The sequence below is a fragment of the Tauraco erythrolophus genome, chromosome 2 (genome assembly GCF_009769465.1).
Source record: "Tauraco erythrolophus isolate bTauEry1 chromosome 2, bTauEry1.pri, whole genome shotgun sequence".
In the NCBI taxonomy this organism is placed as follows: domain Eukaryota; kingdom Metazoa; phylum Chordata; class Aves; order Musophagiformes; family Musophagidae; genus Tauraco; species Tauraco erythrolophus.
This window is the reverse complement of record NC_141466.1, coordinates 65,939,863-65,959,510: the sequence shown is the minus strand read 5'-3', so window position 1 is coordinate 65,959,510 and position 19,648 is coordinate 65,939,863. Positions and strand designations below refer to the sequence as shown.

At 41.2% G+C, this 19,648-nt stretch overlaps 1 protein-coding gene across 1 annotated transcript in view; it reads left to right on the top strand.

Moving 5' to 3' along the window:
• The window catches only part of CD2AP (CD2 associated protein), a 69,907-nt gene that overhangs the window by 16,929 nt on the left and 33,330 nt on the right, over positions 1-19,648 (top strand). The window contains exons 3-5 of the mRNA XM_086625543.1: positions 9,148-9,301; positions 13,128-13,228; positions 18,075-18,195. Coding sequence (XP_086481669.1) covers positions 9,148-9,301; positions 13,128-13,228; positions 18,075-18,195 — 376 coding nt within the window. The remainder of the gene's footprint in view (positions 1-9,147; positions 9,302-13,127; positions 13,229-18,074; positions 18,196-19,648) is intronic.

The following is a 19,648-nucleotide window of genomic DNA, read 5'->3' as shown; positions in this document are numbered from 1 at the left end:
AATCATAGAATGGTTTGGGTTGGAAGGGACCTTAAAGATCATCTAGTTCCAACCCCCCTGCCATGGGCAGGGACACCTTCCACTAGATCAGGTTGCTCAAAGCCTCATCCAAACTGGCCTTGAACACCTCCAGGGATTGGGCAGGCACAACTTCTCTAGGCAACCTCTTCCAGTGCCTCACCACCCTCAGAGGGAAGAATTTCTTCCTTAGATCTAATCTAAATCTGCCCTCTTTCAGTTTATATTCATTACCCCTTGTCCTATCACTACACGCCCTTGTAAAAAGTCCCTCTCCAGCTTTCTCATAAGCCCCCATTAGGTACTGGAAGACTGCTAGAAGGTCTCCCCAGAGCCTTCTCTTCTCCAGGCTGAAAAACCTCAACTCTCTCAGCCTGTCTTCATAGGAGAGGTGCTCCAACCCTCAGATCATCTTTGTGGCCCTCCTCTGGACTTGCTCCAGCAGCTCCATGTCCTTCTTGTGTTGGGGACCCCAGAGCTGAACACAGTACTCCCAGGGAAAGAGCTCAGGAGCTTCTCAGCTCTCATGGTTCACAAATTGTCTTTGTCTGTCCCTTCAGTTCATGGCAAGTGTGGCAAAGGAATGGGGCAGATTAGGTGAATAAATTGCACCTATTCCTTTCTTTGCCTTTACTAAATATTTTGCCTTTGTGGGCTGCCTGCATTGAGGATGAGAAAGCATGTTTTGTATTCAAGGAGGAGATGCTGACAAAATGAAGGGATGTGGGATATCTTAGGTTTAAGAGACGGTGGCTGTTGAAGCTGCCCTGTGCTTGCCTGTCTGCTGATGTAGCTGAGACTGTAAATGTGAGAGATGATGGGTGCTTAAATAATTAGCTATGTGAGGGGTTTTTTTTGTGTGCCAGGAACCATGATTTTTCATTGCGCTTGAACAGATTATGGCTGACAATCTCATCTGTATGCAACTATACAGATTTTTATATAGTCGCACACATATTTATGTGTTATTTCTCAGTGATGGGATTTTTGTAGGCTGTGAGGAGAAGAGAAACTTGTATAAACAAAACTATTGCCTGTAGATTTATCGTAAGCTTCTAATTCCTCCCTCTCCCCTAATTTTAGTGACAAGCTCAATTCTGACTTCCTTATTTTCTGCCCAGTAAAACAGGAATCATAAACTTAATTTGCCAGTCCATGAGTTCTTTATTGCTGTTTTGATGGGGAAGAAGAGAGATGAGAAAATTGTATGGGGAGGCTCAGACATTTACATTTGTGTATTCTTCATCTCAGCCTCTCTAAAGATCGAGACTGTTTTCTGCTGCTTTGAAATGACAGCCAATGGCAGAAATGTACATCACTTTTAAACTAGCTGATGTTTTGTAGTTTACGGTGGAAATAATGTAAAAAGTTTAAAGATGATTGTTCCGGGTATAATGACATAGATAGAAGGAGGTGGGCAGCTTAAGTCTTAATATTTATGCTTGAAGAATCTGGCTAAGGATTTAGATTTGCTGGATAATGAACTTCTCTGTGCCCTGTAATTCAGGAACAGACTTCATATTTTTAACTATCCATCCCTCATGTCCTTTCAGACAATCTGACCTGCTTTCTTTATCTCCAGTTCCCTGCTGATTTTAGTGCTCTTTGCTGCTGTCGAGGGAAACGGGGAGGATCCTGCTGTCCCCCCTGGAGCGATGCATGGGCAAGCGGCTGATGGTGGGAAGCCTGCTTGATTGCTTGCTTAAAAAGTAGGTCAGGACTGCCTGCTTATTTGTTTATTTTAATGGGCATTGTGAGGCTGTAAATGAATTTAGACTTGTTAGACTTTTATCTGTGTATAAAGAAGAATTCTTGTTTCACATGTTGCTGTACCTAAATGATTTTGAGATTTTATATATAAGTTTTATACATTTCCCTGAGGAATTGTTAAACTGTGATGGGTGCTATTAAAACAATAGCTCCTTGTTGTGGTTTAGCCCATCAGGCAGCTAAGCTACCTTGCAGCTGCTCACTCCCTTCTCTCCTCCTGTGCACTGGAGTGGAGAGGAGAATAATGTAGTGAGAGGCCTGAGAGTCCAGATAGGAACAGGGAGGGATCACCCACCAACCATGGCCCTGGGCAAAACAGGCTCAGCCTGGGGACAAATCGATTTAATTCCTTAACAGTTACTTGAGAAGATAACAGGAAACTAACCCACATCTTAAAACACCTTCCCCTCACTCCTCCCTTCTTCCCGGCTCTGCCTCTCCCCAAGCAGCGCAGAGGGATGAGGAATGGAAGTTGCAGGTCGGTTTTTCACATGTTGTTTCTGCTGTTCCTGCCTCTTCAGGAGGAGGACTCCTCACACTCTTCCCCTGCTCCAATATGGAGTCTGTCGGACAATCCTCCGCAAACTGCTTCAACGTGAGTCCTTCCCACAGAATGCAATCCTTACCCATTAGATTGCTCCCGTGTGGGCTTTCCCCACAAAGTCACAACTTCTTAGGGTGCAGACACCTGTTCAGGTGTGGAGTCCCTTCTCACGGACTGCAGATGCATCTCTGCTTTGTTGTCAGTCTTCAGCAGCATCAGGAGGGCCTTCCCATGGAGACAATCCTCTACTAACTGCCTTAGGCGCAGGCATCTCTGCTCCAGCGTGGGGTTCTCCATGGGCTGCGGATGGGTCTCTGCTCCACTGTTAATCTCCATGGGTGGTAGAGGGACCACCTGCCGTCTTGCCATTGGCTGCAGGGGAATCTCAGCTCCAGCACACCTCCTCCCACTCCATCTTCACTGACCTTGATGTCTGTGTGGCCATTTCTCTCAGATCTCAGTCCTCTCTCTCTGCTGTAGCTGTGCCGGGCCCGACTGGCCCGATGAACCTCAGCTGTCCTGGCAGGATGAACTCCGCCCAGCGGGTGCCCTGGGAGCGGGAGCTTCGGAGCTTTCCAAGCCGTGCCACCTGCCACTGTGGCCATCTCCAGTTGTGTGGTGGTGGCCACCTGGCTCAGGTTTGTTTGTCCCCTTCTTAAATATGTCACTCAGAGATGCTGACTGACTCAGCCTTGGCCACAGGTGGGTCCAACTGGTTTTGGAGCCAGGGAAGCTTCTCGAAGCTCCTTACAGAGGCCATCTCTGCAGCCCCTCCCCTGCTAGCATAACCCCACCACGTAAACCCAGCACACCCCTTAAAATCACCCCAGTCTTTTTTCACTACTGAGTTAGATTTATATGCATTTTTGCATATCAGTCTGTAGAGATTTTGGCAAATTTTGCAACTGTTGTGAAATACATGTTTAGTGGAGATCATGAAAACTTCAAAACTTTGACTAGAGCTGTAGTTTGCAACAGAAAGAATGGGTGGTTACTTCCCTGTTGAGTATGTCTTATGCCAAGAGACAGTCTGTATTGACCTTCTACTGCCAAGTCATAAATGCATAAAATCTGTGTTGCTAACGGAAACACTGACAAGCCTTAAACTGGAGCAGACTGGCATAACAAAAATATTAAATTTTCCAGCTGCAGTTAATGTCAGATTTTCATTTCATTTTTACTGGCTAGCCTCACCTTATTTTTACTGGTGGTGGCCTCACCTCAAAACAAGATGAAGTGTCCTGGAGGTTTTTTGTTCATATTGTCACAGCACCCTCTTTTAGTTTGAATATATGATGTTGACTTATAAAAAAAAAAACACAAAACCAACAAAAACAAAGAAGGAAAATCTCCTTACTTGTTGTGAAGCCAATGAATAGGAGTCTTGGGCATATTCAGGTTGAATGTTGTGGTACCTGGGTCATTTAATCTTTGGTTTGAATGCAGAGATGAGACCTACAGGCAGTGTCATTTTCCAACCGCTGAAAGTCAGGCCAGCTGTTCTGGCAGAGATATAAAAATTGCAGACTGTTATTAACAGGGCGTTTATTAACGCATGAATCAATTAGTGTCACTTTTCAGAGATCCAAACAGATACGTATCTTGTTTAGAAGTAACTGCCTTTGTGAAACCTTAGTATGTCCACGTGAAAGTCAGAAAGTCATAGCAATGCTGCTCCAGATGAAATTGCTGGCAGTGGTGATAGGTACATATGTCAGAGGATCCTGACGTGTGCTTTTGAATATTAATCTTAGAGCAGTCATCCGACAGTCATCTTGATCTTTTCCTTGCATCCTCTTTCTTTTTATCTTTTAGATTAGGAAGGTGTCTTTTACCTCTGTAGTGAAGTATTCAACTTTCATATCTTAGTTGTATTAGAAAGGTCTGGTGGTACCGGTCTCTCCCAGTGTCCAGTTGTTCTTTCTGGTTTCTGCTGATGAAATTCTTTATCAATAAATCTTTAGCCTTGGAATCAGTCTGCAAGGTTTTCATGTAACTGTTGCTCACAGAATTATTTTTAGATCTGTTCTCTTTTAATCTGATTCCACTATACTTTGTTATATTTGCCATTGCTAGTTTTGTGTTACACGTTGAGTATTTCTGATCTGTCACACTTCAATTACTGACTCGAGTCAAGCAAGAAAGTTGCTCAAGCATTCCCTCTTTCATTTTTGGGTGTTTGGTCTTTCATTGTGGTCACTGCTTTTGTCTAAAATAATTTCCTGTTATTTGTAACCTGTTGATTATTTTGATGCCTTTGGTACTATTGCTGGACTTAAAAGTATATTGTCTGTTTGCTACAAATGACTGAAAAACGTGATGGTTACTTTACAGCCTGTTCTGGCATTTGGAACTGGTTTGTATTGGGTTTTTTGTTTGGTGTTTTTTTTATTTTATTTTTTAATTTATTAGAAGAAGTAGGTCACAGTTTTGACCAGGCCGCCTGTCTATGTCTTCCCCATTTCTCTTTTGCGCCTTTGTTTTTCACAAAATCATTGCAGCAGCCACTTCTGAAGTCTTGTGTGAAGGACAAACCCAGGAAAGGGAGCCTGGAGCTGACTTCTCACCGGAAAGCATTACGACTGAGAAACCAGTTAACTGGGGAAGCATTAGTTCCTGGAGCAGCTGGAATGGAGGCTGTATAAATTACATAGCAAAATATTATGATTTAAAAAATCCAGGGACAGATCCACTCTAGGCAAGTTTTAAGTGCCAATATTGAGTTGAGCAGAATGGCCTTGTCAGTAAGGTGACTAGAAAGGTGTTTTGGAGGTGGCAAACTTTCCAGCCGTAGCCAAATTTAATTCCTTATGGTTTATCAGACTTGCAAGTGACTGGTCAAAAACTAGCTATTAAGACTGAGAATAACAAAGCCTTTGAAATGTGAAATGTCTCCTCACATGGGAGGTAGACACAATGCTGTGGTCTTCTGGAGTTTTGGGGTTTTATTTATTTATTTTAACTTGGAAGATGAGATCTTAGCTCTGTAGGGCTCTTAGCTCTGCCCTTTCTCCAGGGCAGAAATCTCTGCGGATGAAGGAGAGTAACAGCAGGAACTACTCATTTTTTGAAAAGCCTCTTTATGTAACATAGATGAGTGGGAGGAAAAATTGTGCTGTCTGTAGTGTTGCTTATTCTTCTTGCTCTGTGATTTTGGGAAATAGGAGGGTGCTTTGGACTGTTCGCCTTGAGGTTCATAGTACGTTTGAAAGTATCAGTAGCTTTCCAGACCTGTGGAGTTTTCCAGCTGGACAGCTGCAGTGAGTAGCCTGGCTTTTGGTGTTCCAAAAAGCACCAGGTAGGTCCTGGTGAATACGTCTCATTTTTTTTGGCGTTTCATCAATGTATTCGTTTTGTTGTCTTAAAGCTCATGTATAAGAGTTCACACAACATTAGTAAGTGTGTGTGTATATATTGCCAATATTGTTTTCAAATACTATTAAATATTTTATTGCAACTGTAGCTGAAATAATTAGTGGAATTGTTCACCAGTGGCTGCTGTTGATAGATGCAAGAATTGTTCTGAAGTGGATCATGGAAAGCTGCAAAGTACTTGCAGGTGTTTGCTTTCCTCAAGACGTTGTAATGCTGCTGTGGTGGGAAAGCTGATGGGCTTTGAGGGCCTCGCTTAGCACATAGGTGTGTGAGATTTGGTGGACATGACACACTTGGGTTTTCAGAAACTTTGGCAAAATTTTCCATCAAGTTATTGAAGGACTGAAGTTGCTCTGAGACTGAAGGAAAAATTCTTTTATGGATTGGAAGGTGCTTAAAGAATAAGAAGCAACATAAGAAGGACATGGACCTGTTGGAGTGGGTCCAGAGGAGGGCCACAAAGATGATCTGAGGGCTGGAGCAGCTCTGCTATGAAGACAGGCTGAAAGAGTTGGGGCTGTTCAGCCTGGAGAAAAGAAGGCTCTAAGGAGATCTTCTAGCAGCCTTCCAGTATCTAAAGGGGCCTACAAGAAAACTCAAGAGGGACTTTTTCCAAGGGCGTATAGTGATAGGACAAGGGGCAATGGCTTTAAACTGAAAGAGGGGAGATTTAGATTAGTGTCACGTTTTGAAGGTAAGATTTTATTTGTGACAGGATATAGATTCGTAGATAGCCGGTGATAGTGACTGACTACAAAAGAACTTTAACTAAAATACTGCAGTGATAATATAAGACTATTACTGATCAGTGATAATACCAAATAGCTAGTAAGATGTTAGTAAATAAATGCGCATAACACAATGTCCTTACCCAATAGGCGTCCCTATGGGGGGGAGAAGAGAGGTTCAGCCCGTCGTCTGATCCCAGATGTTTCGATGGAGGGGCTTCTCCCTAACATCCCCTTTGTTTTTTGCCATTTTATACTATTTCTCTACTTTCAGGTGGAGCTTGAGTGACTCTAGTCATACATACCTTTGTTAGGATTGGTGTAAACTTTTCTCTCTTCGATTTAAAGGTATAGGCAAGAAGAAATTCAAGGCGCCTGCTCAGTGAGGGGTGGTCGCAGCCCGGAGGCGGGTAGCTTTTGAGGTGGAGGTGTGTTTTGGTATTATAATGACATTATAATGAGCAAAGTTCAACTAAAGGACAAGATTTCCTGGGGCAACAGTTGCGATCCATCTTCCTTGGTGGCAATTAGACGGTTATCTTCACCAGATGTTCTTTGCCCCTGATAACAGGGATGAGCCATGGTACCTCCGCACCACTCTAATCCCCACTTCAAAGACATTGCTCATTTCATCTGACCAACAGGCCGTGTCCATCCTGGGAGCAGCAACTGCTTCTCACCTCAAAGCTGCTCTAATGTTGCAGCCTTTGAGCTGAACTTTGCTAAGCTGTATTTCTCCATTTTCCCCAATTTCGGTTATTTTCCCACAATTAGATCTAAGGAAGAAATTTTTTACAATGAGGATGTTGAAGCACTGGAACAGGTTGTCCAGAGAAGTTGTGTCTGCCGCATCTCTGGAAGTGTTCAAGGCTGGGTTGGGTGAGGCTTTGAGTAACCTGACCTAGTGGAAGGTGTCCCTGCCCATGGCAGGGGGGTTGGAACTAGATGATCTTGAAGGTCCCTTCCAACCCAAACCATTCTATAATTATATGACTTATCAGTGACCTGTCAGGATAGAGGAGGGTCGGCAGTGGGATCCCTCAGGAGCTGATGTTGGTACCGGCTTTGTTCAGCATCTGTGGTCATCTGGAGAGGGGATTTAACTGCGGATATTCCCATCTTGTGAGTGTTATTAAACTCTTATGTATTCCAGTGCCATGCTGATGGCAAGGTGCTGAATAGGCAAAAAGGGTAGCAGATGAGCTTGAAGGTAGGTAAATGCCAAGTAATGTGTATAAGAACAGGTAATCCATACCATGCCTACATAGATCTGCCAGTTGAGAGTTAAGCATCAGCTCATGAATATCTGTTAGTGCTGCTTTCAGTTCTCTGAAATCCTCTGCTCCAGGTGCAGTGACAGCCAAAAACACTGGCAGGGATGCCAGGTGTTCTCAGATCTATTGACACCAGGATGGGACAAACAGCTAGATGGTTAAAGGGATGGAGCAGCTGCCTGGTGAGACGGGAGCTGAGAAGGCTGGGACTCTTCAAGTTGAGAGGATAAAGCCAAGGTGGGATATAATCAAGACTTACACAGCTGTGAGGGTAATGATAAACTAAATGCAGTGGTGGGGAGCATGCGCTGGGACTAGTAAGGTGTCAGCTTAAAGCAGGTGAGAGAGGAGTTTCTTCATGTAGCTGAGAGTGAATATCTGGTGTCTGGCCCCAAGGAAGCTGTGGAGGCGGACAGGAGCATGGGTGCAGAAAGGGATTAGACAGCTTCATCTGCAGACGTGAAAGGGAGAGGGGAGGGGATGTATCTCCCTAATGAAACCTTATGGGTGCTCTGGGACTGTCGGAGGATCTGGGTTGCAGGCTAACTCTCTAAAGAGCGTCTGGGATTGCGACTGCTGGGAGCTGTGTTCTGCACTAGATGGGCCATTGATCTGACTTAATGGGTTTCTTCTTGTGCAAAGTGATGATTTCCTTCTTCAAGAGTATTTGTTCTCCACTGGAGTCTCATTTAATGAGGTGATGAAGTAGAGTAACTGCTGAGTATAGGGCCTTTCCTGCGAAGAACTGATGCTTTCTTATTTATAGGCTTCTTAGTCTTGATTGGCACGTTCAATTCTACTGCTCACACTTTAATGTAGGAAGATAGAAAGGAGACAATTATCAGAAAAATGATGTCTCTGTTACTTCCCTCCTACACTCTTTCCCCTTACTTCTTCCCACTTTATTTCTTGAATCTCACTTTTGTTTCCATTCGTGTCTTCAGGCAGTATGATTGCATCTTATCTGTAAACAACTTTTGAGCTTTCTGAAACAGAGATGATGGCCTAATACAGTTTTATATATAAAATATTTTATTTAGTGCCCTACCCTATAGGTCTGTCATTGAAGTAATATTTATATTTTTAAAAATGTTCTCAAATATGAACTGTGACTTAAGAGTTGTAATATAGGATTCTGGGCTCAAAGCTACTTTTTTTTAGGGTTGGAGTAGGTGGCTAAAATACTGCCTCTGTTTCTGAATTTTCACAGCACATCAGCTTACCTGTTTACTAACATGATTGTATGGAGAGATCAAGTTTATTAAGGCCTTTAGTATGTTTAGGTACAAGATGCCATGATTTTTGAGTATAATACATCATTGCATTCCAAATGGTAAGTACTTGAAATCTGTTTGTCTATGGAGCGTCTGTCTGTCTAAAACCATGGACCTCTTGGATAATTAAATGGCCTCTTAGTCTTTTAAATCTCTTGTTTCAGGAAGTTAAGAAGGATGTAGAGCCCAAGGATGATGCCGTACCAGTCAGGAGGGAGAAATCTGGCAATGTAGCCAGTCTTGTGCAGCGTATGAGCAGCTATGGGCTTCCAGCAGGAGGATTTCAGCCTCATCCCCCGTCCAAAAGCTTCAAGAAGAGTATGTAGTCTTTCCAATTCCTTCAATTGCGTAAGCTGCTGATATGCATTTTTTTTTTTTAATAAACATGAATTATTTAATGTCTGACTTAGTTTTAAGGTTGTACAGAAAAGTAGAGACATAGGAGGAAAAAACTTTGGTTCTAAGCCAAATTCTGCTCCTGGCTGCATGGGCAGAAAGCTTATATGTAGTTCTTAACAGCAGCAATAGGGATGAATTTTCCTGGGAACAGGATTTAGACCCCTTCCAGGTTCCAGAGAGTTGCTTTGTAACTTCACGTGAGCTCTGCTTATATTGTCAGGTACCTGAATAAGAACTGCAAGCCTCTTCATAATAATTAAAAACAATCGTTGTTTTTAATTATTATGGTCATTTCTTCTAAACATAAAAGTTTTACTACAAATTCAGGGCTTTATGACAAGGAAAGACCCTCTCGTTCAGATTCCTCATGGTCAGTGGGCTCACTTCTAGTGTGAATTAAGGTGGAGTTGGTGTTGTCTAAGAAAAAGCAGTGATCTTCCAGTGGTTGTGACTGCAGCCCCCAGGATGGTCAGGAGCACAGGCTTTGTGCCTCTGTATGTGTGATTTCTATGTTTTAGTGCCAGTACTTAAATCGAGGTGACTAAAACCTAGAGCAGAAAACTTGGTGTTCCCTGCATCCAGATAATTGACTTGTGATTTGTATTTGGACACCTCAGTCTTACAAGAAACATTGCTCTATATTACTGTCTTCCTCTCCCTTAGGAGGAATTGCAGGCCTTTAGGTTTTAAGCTTGCTTTTTTTTTGAAAGAGTTCAGAACTTGCTGTTTCTGCTATGTTTATGCTTTTGAGTTTTTGCCTATCTAAGAAGAGCCACTAGTTGTCTTTTAAGGCCCTGAAATGGGACCACCAGGTTTACAAATTTGTTGAAACCTTCTTCTAGGCAACTAAGGTTGTTACCTTCAAAATGACTTTTTAGAGAACCTGATCTGTGTATACATACTGGCAACAGCATATACATGCCTGTTAGATGTTTGCATCAGCAAACTTTTGAAATCTAGTCTCAAAATTAATGCTGTTCCTAGATTAACGCAGCCAGGCTCTGAAGGGGAATCAACATGATCGTTATGGGTCTTTCTAATTCGAAATATTATATGATTCTATGAACATGATCTGATACCAGTTCAGGTGTCGGCTGCTCACTCTGGTCTCCCTAACCCTGGAATGATCCCATATATATATATGGGATCGTGTGTGTGTGTGTATATATATATGTGTATATATATACACGTATCCCGTATATAAAAAATATATATATATGTTCAGCATCTCGTCCTTATGCTGGTGGCTGTGTGGCTGTGGTCAGGGTAGTAGGTACAACTTGGTCTCAAACTCTGCAGTGCTCTGGCTAGTCGCATCCTCCTAGAAGAAAATGGTGTACAGGCACCTTCCTTTAAGCATGCAACTATTTACTTGGAGTAACGACAATCTTTGTGTTTCCTTTTTACTTACTGTTCCCTCTTTCCTGGAAGGCTGTTTAAACAGCTCCTGCTGATCCTGTTTGCTTTGTGCCTGGGCAATCGCTCACTCCCTTCAGAAGGTTTCCAGTGCTTAGTCGTTTTTCCCTTTCTGGTTCCTGACCTGGTAGAACGAGGTTTACAATGTTAAAAACAAAGTTAAGTTTCTTCAATAGCAAGTTTCCAAAGTGCAATGAGGTAGGTTGTCTCTGCCTGGGAAGTCCCTGTGGTGTTCTCATGTGCATTTCTTGCTGAATTCAGGTATTTTATATCAGGAGGATAGTAGGCAGCGTTCCTATCAGTTAGATGGCTGCCTTTATTTAGGAAGAGGAAAATACAGAAGATGTGCTAAATTATGGCAACAAAGGGCTAAATTTGGTTTACCCTGTACAAAACAAATAAAACCTGAAGCCAGACAAATTGTTTTGGAAACAGACAGAATTGCCTGGGGGCAGCCAGCCCAGCAGTCCTGCTGCACCACCTGAAACTGAAGTGGTGTTTGCTGAGCGGATTGGTGAGCTTCCAAGGTTCATCTAGGGATTTTTCAGAATTGGAAGGCAATACTTCCTAAACTGGGTATCACTGAAAACAGACCTCAGGTGAGAGAGAGTTCTGGATGTGAAGTGCGTCTGTGGGTTTGTTTTTTTCCCCATTTAGATAGAATTCCAGTATGAAAAGGAATGCTGAGATCAGATTTGTGCCAAATGGCCGTGACTTTTTGATTTGCCTTTTTTCTTTTTTTGGTATCAATTAATCTCATACAAAGGAGAAGCCTTGAAAGCGCTGTAGGGGGTAGTAAAGGCCAGTGAACCGTTCATTGCAATTACTGTTAACCTAACAATCCCTCTGGATTGATGTATGAGTTTCTGCGGAGTTAAAACAAGGGTATATTATGTGGACAATTGCATGTTATTAGAAGTAACCCATAGAGCTTCACATTTTTCGTTTATTTGTTTCCTGCCCCTTTCAAGCTCTTCAGAGCACAGGCAGTACTGGCATGTAGGGAATTCTTGATTTGCTGAACCCTCTTTCAGAAATTTTAGGTGCTGACTGTTACTTGACTGCCAGGTGTGTTTTGTGCAGAGGACGCTGGGTGTGGCAATCTTCGACATGTCTGATGTTGGACTTTTCAGTGCTGCTCTGAGAAGACAAGGATCAGGCCTGGAGGCAGTATCTGTGTTTTGAAATGTTTTTACCCAGCTAATCTTGATTGCTGAAGCTTGAGTATGAAAGGAGTGCAAGGTATAAGTGAGAGTGTGGAAATTATACAGCTCCTACAAGCTTAAGCTTTACCACTTCAAGCTTTTGATTCATATTTTCATTTAAATTGTGGTAGATTGGTTTTGGGCAGGATAGGGAGCGTGTGTGGGTCATAGCTCAGGATGACAATTGCCTTCAAAAGCCTGCTGGCTGCTCTGTTGTGGGAAAGGTCTGAAGGCATTGCCTTTTGTTTGAAAGAGAAAAGCCTAAACTCACCGGGTTCAGCAGCAGCATCACTCCAGGATATGTGCAGAGTAATTGGGCAGTCGTAGGTTCACACTGCTCTGGCTGGAGGGGTTGTTGGAAGCCAATTCAATGCTCTCCCCTCTCAGGGATGCCATTTCATCTTTTTAATGCCTGGAAAGCTTTAATGATAGGTGGCAAACATCTAAAGACTGCACTTCAGTTTAATTTTGCTTTTGTCAGATACTGCGAATTGAAGCTTAGGTTTAATTTCTCAACTCCATACTGAGAAAAAGGGGGGTTTTTTTTTGCATTTGCAGGTAAAAATGAGTTTGGATTTTGAAATATGAGCCGAGCAAATGTTAACATTACCTCAGACCTGCAGTTAGCAAGGTCTTTATTAGAGAGCAGAAAGTCTATCGGCATTTGAGTGTTGTGCAGGACAAAACATTTTTTTTTTCTTTCAGGATTGCTTAAAGACTGGAGGCTCGAACTTGTACGTTTTCTTCCAAGCAGGTGCTAACACTGAACTGGCAGCAGTTGTTCTTGCAGATTTCAGTCAGGAAATAGTTTGAAAGTCATGGTACTGGAGATTTATCTAACTTGCTTGTGTTGATTGTGGGTTTTTTATAGCATGTCTTTAATTGGCAGCATAGTGTGTGTGTTTGTAATCAGCAGTTTGTGAAGCTCGATGATTTTCAAGCTCTAAGATAGTTTGCTAGCCTAAAGTGACACAAACAAACTGGAAAACCAGCAGCAAATGCTATGTAGCTTTTTGCAATGATTTGTGGGTGTTCAGGTCAGCTTTGATCCTCAGGAGCTGCGCGGAGGAAAAACGAGTTTTCCTTTGCAAGTGTGCTTACTTTTGCCATTTCTCTTGAATCAGGGTCCAAGAAGCGGCAGTGCAAAGTGCTCTTCGAATATGTCCCACAGAATGAGGATGAACTGGAACTCAAGCTCGGGGATGTGATCGACATCAATGACGAGGTAAGCTGTTTTACAGAGCTGATCCTCTCTTTATGTGGCCAAAAGTAAATCTGTTTTTTTTGTCTTGTTACTTGAATTGCAAGGATGTTGGAAAAATAGCATGGGAAGTGGTGTTTTTGAAGCTGCAGCTAAAGCTGATAGCATAGGAGTTCTTTCTCTCAGGATCTAATCCTAAAGCAATGAATGCTAGATGTTTAGGGGAAGTATTTGATCATTGTATCAATAAATTGTGATCTGTTACATAGATTCCTTTTTCGAAAGACCTCTACAGTTCTTTGGCCCTGACTGTTATCTTTGTTTTTAAGATGCTTCTGGAATACTGTTTAACCGGTTGCCTTTGAGTTGTCATACTCTAACTTGGTTTAGGTGAAAATGTTGTTTGACCTGGTTTTCCAGTTTCATGTTTTTTTTGAAACTCATTGAAGCTTTGAACTAATAGTAACGGTATTCAGCACAGAAGCCTGTACCTATGGTACTCCAACCCACCTGCACAAAAATATGTGGACTTCGATGGCAGTGTCCTTCTGTATTTGAGTGGGGATTTGGAGTGGGTTGGTCTTATCTTTTCCTACCTACATGCTTCCTTGGTATCTGTTCCATTCAGTAGCAACTTGTGTTGTGGTGGGCTTGAATATGTGGGAAGAGTGTTTCTTACAAAAGTGAATTCTGTTGGGGAACCTGCGGAAAAGATCCGAGCGATTGTGGAAGGAATTTTTTTCAGAACTAGGTGGAAAACTTCTGCACAACTTGCTCTGACCTTTACTGTTGCTGTCTCTTCTTACGACCTCCCTGAGAGTCTGAGGAACAAGGTTGAACCTTTCTTTCTAGCCATGTGTCCGGTGGTGCTTTTTAAGTAGCTTTCTGAGATTTTTTTTTTTTCACATGCATGACTTCTTTTCAAGAGAGTGCTAACTCTCCAGGATCCTGGCAGTTGCCAGGAAGGACTTTTCCATTCTCTTAGTAAGGAAAAAGTTATGCTTTTAGATGCATGTGCACTAATGACTTCTAGAATTCGTTCACTTTGAATAAAAAGGTCAAGTGACTTGTAAAACCTGATCACTAAAATCACAGCTTCATAAATACCATTGTGTGTGGGTGTTTTATATAGGAGTGTTCCTGGATAACTTCACTAATTTATGGATAGTGCCTGTACACAGCAGTCATGACTTTGGTCCATCATAAGCATTTACAAGAGAGAGCGTGCGCAGTGAGCTGTTGCGGAAGCTGTCGTTTTGGGTTGCGTGTGTCAACATCTGGAGTTATTTTGGGAGGTGCATTCAGTGTGATATATCAGAGATGGCCAAGTAGCCAAACAGAAAAAAAAGATCAAAGCATTTCCTCATCTGGTTTCTTAAGGAAACATGGATTTTTTTTTTTAATTCTTTTTTTTTTTTTTTTTTTTTGTGTCAATCCGCATGCTGCTTCTTTTCTTAATGATTTGGAAATAAATGTTTGTAGTATGCAGCCTTTGCTACTTCTAAAAAAAACTGTTAATCAAATTTTTAGGCAAATGCTACCAGGTAGAAAAATACTGCAGCTAACTACTAGCACAGAGCTTTGGCATGCTGATGGTCTGGAATAGACATGAGAGATGTAGGCTAGATCTGCTTCACAAAACTGTGCTGATGGACCAGAAATGTTGATAGTAGAAAATACCATCTATTAGTTGTGCAACATGCAGGAATAACTTACCTTAGGTAACTGTCTTTGCTACTGTGAGACTGTCCTTGCTTCCATTTATATATAAAAGGTGCTATTTATATATGTGTAGGTAACTCATAACTGTTAGTTCAGTGAAAGATCTTTTCATCACTTTTTTCCATGGGGAAGATCAAGTAAAATCATCTTCACAAGGGGATCAGTTCTACCAGTGACCTGAGAATAATTCAGCATTTAGCCCTTGTGATTGTTTTCATGAATTGAGTAGTTACAGCTGACAGTACTGATCATAAAATCAAAAGTGGAGGCAGATGAGTTCAGAAATTAAATGGCTAATATTGAAGAGAGCAGGCTACAAGGATCAGAAGTAGCTTTTAGGGAAGAAGGCCCTTGTGCTGTGTGCTGGCTGAATCTGCAGGGTTTTTTTGCTTACAGAATGTGGGTTTTTACATGCAAAATACATGCACAAAGTGCAAGTGATAACAGTGTCATTGCGGTAAAACTTTTGTTTCTTCTTTTTATCTTCCCCCTGCTCTTGTCAGATGTAGCACTAAATAGCCGATTTATTTTTTGTAGTATTATGTTTGTAGTGTTTGTATACTGTGTTACCAAGCATAATCAAGATCAATATGACTCCGTTAATGGAGTTTTTATTAAAAAAACAGTAATCAGAATGGCAAAACTGCTTGTTTCAGCCTTTTTTTCTGCCTTTTGTTTAGAAGTCTGAATTTTCATCATCTTATAGAAATAAGCTGATGGAATTCCCACTCAAAAGTACTGAGGTGTGTACCGGAGCTGTAACTCCCTCTTGTGGAGATTGTATCATGTAGTAAGATTTTGAAATGGAATGTGAGAGTTGTGAAACTGTCATCTCTGTTGCTAGTGCCCAGAAATGCACAAATACTCTCCATCAAAGTGTGCAGAACTCTTTTTTTACCTGTTTTTTAGTGTCAATTAAAGATGCCTTTTCTGGTAATACTGTTTGTATGTAGTCAGGTTTTTTTAAAGACAATCTGGTGAGTAGGCTGATGGAAGTACATTCAAGAAATTTTTGTTTCGTTCTCGAGTGTCTCTGAACTGGCATCACTTTGCCTCGCAAGTCTGTAAAGTGCTTTGCTGACTTTATTTCTTGGCAGAAGAATAAATGGATGTTTGAGTTGCTTTCTGTATTGTAAGCATTAAAAGTCCCTTTCTCATGGCGCTTGGGTTTCGTATGGGAGAGTCAAGGTATTTGAATTTTAGGTTTTTTGTAACGTATTATATAAAGCATGAAGTGCCAGAACCTGGCCAGCACTTGTGAGTAATTTGTGCTTAAAATTTATTTCAGAGGACCAGACTCTGAACTCGAACCATCCACAGCAAAGCTATATTTGAGCACTAGGGTGTCTTTAAAAATAACAAAGTTGCCTGTCTGTCTCTGTAGCTGCCAGGTTTTGCATACGTTCTGCTTGCCTGGAGATATGCTAGTGTTTAAAAACTATGCCTGTGTCAGGCGTAGTGACCTACAAAACAAAGCTAAAAAAAGATAATGTAAACAACTGCTGGTGTGAGTTGTTCCCCCCCCCCCCCCCCCCCCCCTTTCTTTCTTATCTAAAAACAGCTTTCCAGCCTCAAAACAGAGCAATAGGAATGAGATATTCTGAAGATTTTTCTTAATTATAGTTTTTAGGTAGTGCTCTTTAGGCAAATACATTCAATTTATTTAAGATATTTTGAAAACTGTTCAGAAATTTGAAAAGCACAATTCTTACTCAGTCTTTTGGCATTGTTAGGTTAGGGTTACACCATCACCTATGCATGCCCAGCTTTTGCTTCTTCTGCTTTGGACCATGGGATATTCCCGATAAATGTTCCATGAAATTTTGGAGTATTGCAGTGTAACGGACACACCGGAATCCAAGCATATCGAATCATAGAATGGTTTGGGTTGGAAGGGACCTTAAAGATCATCTAGTTCCAACCCCTCTGCCATGGGCAGGGACACCTTCCACTACACCAGGTTGCCCAAAGCCTCATCTAACCTGGCCTTAAACACTTCCAGCGATGGGGCAGCCACAACTTCTCTGGGCAACTTGTTCCAGTGCTTCACCACCCACAGAGTGAAAAATGTCTTCCTTATATCTAATCTAAATCTCCTCTCTTTCAGTTTAAAGCCATTCCCCCTTGTCCTATCACTACACACCCTTGTAAAAAGTCCCTCTCCAGCTTTCCTGTAGACCTCCTTTAAATACTGGAAAGCTGCAATAAGCCTTTTTTTCTCCAGGCTGAACAGTGTATATACAGTGTGTTTATATATATATATGTGTGTGTGTGTGTATATATATATATAGTCATATATAGTTATAGTCCTTATGTTCCATGATTCCCAAACAGATTTATTTCCAGTGCAAGAATTAGTTATTTTGTGAACAGGAAAGCCAACAAAATTTGGCATCCAACAGACTACTATCCTTAGGACTGTGTGCCACCGCAAAATCCTTGTATGTCTCAGCTACCTCCTTTGGCTGACCAACTCGTGGGAAATGTCTGTATCTTCTGGCACATGTCGAGCTAGGCATACACTGTTCAGCTGGCTGTCTCCTGCTAGAAGGAATGGATAGCTTAGTTTTCCATTACTCTGGGATGTCCTTAAGGACTTTTCTCTGTTCTACCTGACATCATCTGTAGAAATTGTATCTTTGCAATTTGTTTCTTTTGATCAAAATTGGTTGAAACTGTTCAATGGGAATAGTGGAAGGGGGACTGGTGGAAACCGGGTAAGACAGAACAGAAGACAGATAGACAGCAAGACTATGTAAAAATTTTCTTAGAAAGCCAGGCTAAGATTTCTATCTTCATTTCATAAACAGTTTTAATATTTTCTTATTCTGTTAGATGTGTAATGGCTGTTACTCTGTCTTATCTTGAGAAAGTTGCTGAACATTTTACTACTCTTCTGGATTAATTGGCATAGGGCTAAGTCTTAGGCTTCAGGATTGTTGCTGTAGTGATAGAAGTGACAGTAAATTATTTTCTTGCTTTTCTTTTGCCTACTGTTTCTACATCTTTGGTAGGTTTGTTTAAAGAGAAATCATAGTAATTTAATCTTTGCCAAAGTTGTTCGTAGACTTTTATAAGTGAAATGTGGAAGGAATTGATGGGAATTTTCTTTTGCTTTATTGGTAATGTGTAAAATATTTCTATACAGGTAGAAGAAGGCTGGTGGAGTGGAACACTAAACGGCAAGGCAGGGTTGTTCCCTTCAAACTTTGTGAAAGAATTGGAATTGACGGATGATGGAGAAACACAGGACACTCCGGATGACACAGGTGGCATTCTGTTTGTTGTAAACCCTTAGCAAAGTCATTTTAGATTTCAGGTGTAATTTGGAGTATTATGGTTGTAGTACAACAAAAGTTACAAAGAATTCAAGCTTCTTAAGAATGGTTAAGTATTTAATTTCATTCTAGAAAATATTGATGCTGAGTATGAAGATACCTGTCTTGCTCCCAGTACACTTCTAATAAAATTGCACTCAAGGTCTTGATCTTGAAAATGTATATTCTGCATTTTATCACTAGAAATTTTATCACATTCAGAGTTGAGCATTTTAGTGTTAGATATAAAATTATTCTTCCATTTTTAATACTTTTTTTCAGTCTTACTCTTACTGTCATGAGTTCTCTAACATGAAAAACTTAAGTGGTTAACTATGTCAGTTGAGAATTAAAACTTGAATCAAAGCAAAACAGTATAGAGAGCCTCAAGTTCAAATGAATCTTGAGAAGGCCCTGGTTCTTTATTATGTTTTAATCTGACAATAAAATGTTTTTTAAGGAAGGATTTACATTTAGCTGTTCCTTTGTGGCTGTGGCTATGTAGCTCAGACAGAAGCAGGTGGTCTGTGGCTGAACAGTATTTGGGTGCTGAGGGGTGCCAGGCAGCTGCCTGCTTCACAGGCAATTACTGTGTTCCCTTGAAACTGCACTTCAGAGGATTTCTGTCTGTGAAGACCTGCTGGAAGACTGAGGACTTTTGATATGATACTGGTGGAATGGGAATGTTCTTTGGGAACAGTCTTAAAGCGAATTAAATGATGCTTAAAGATGGCTGTATAATATTCAAGGGGAAAAAGTGATTTATTTTTTTTTAGTGTTATTCTTTTCCCTTGTAGTAATGTGCACCCTTGTTTATTAGATGTTCTGTATTGTTTCTAACAAGGGTTGCTTCAGAGGCAGGAAAGAAAAGTCTCACTTAGATTGTTTTTGGTAAATTGTGGAAATGATTTCAGTAGTATAAAACAAGAGTTGTTTGATTTGAGCAGTTCCAAATAGCTCAGTGGCTGTCTCCTTGGAGGTCAAGTTCACTGACTTTAGTGGAGTCTAGTGAGATGAATTTACAAATGGATATGTGTTGGTCTTAATTCCTGAACATTGAGATCAGTGGGACTGAACAGTAATTTGAAGTGATTGTATTTTCTGTCAGTTACTAACAAGTTATGATTTTCAGCCTCTCACACCCTGAGGGGTTATATTTAAAGCTCAGTACTTTCACAGTCAGGATCTCAAGTGTCTGCCAGGGATCCTGGGAAACAGTAAATGCCCCATTCACCGAGCCGTGGTCTTTCAAACATGCAACCTGGACTTTTATCATCAATGAAATGCCTAGCTATCCTTTTAGATATCTAAGAGGGATATAACTAAGCTAAGAGTTAACTCAGTTGAGAAAAAGTGAGAAACTGAAGTCAAGTGACTGTGTAACATCGCAGTATTATCAAAACCT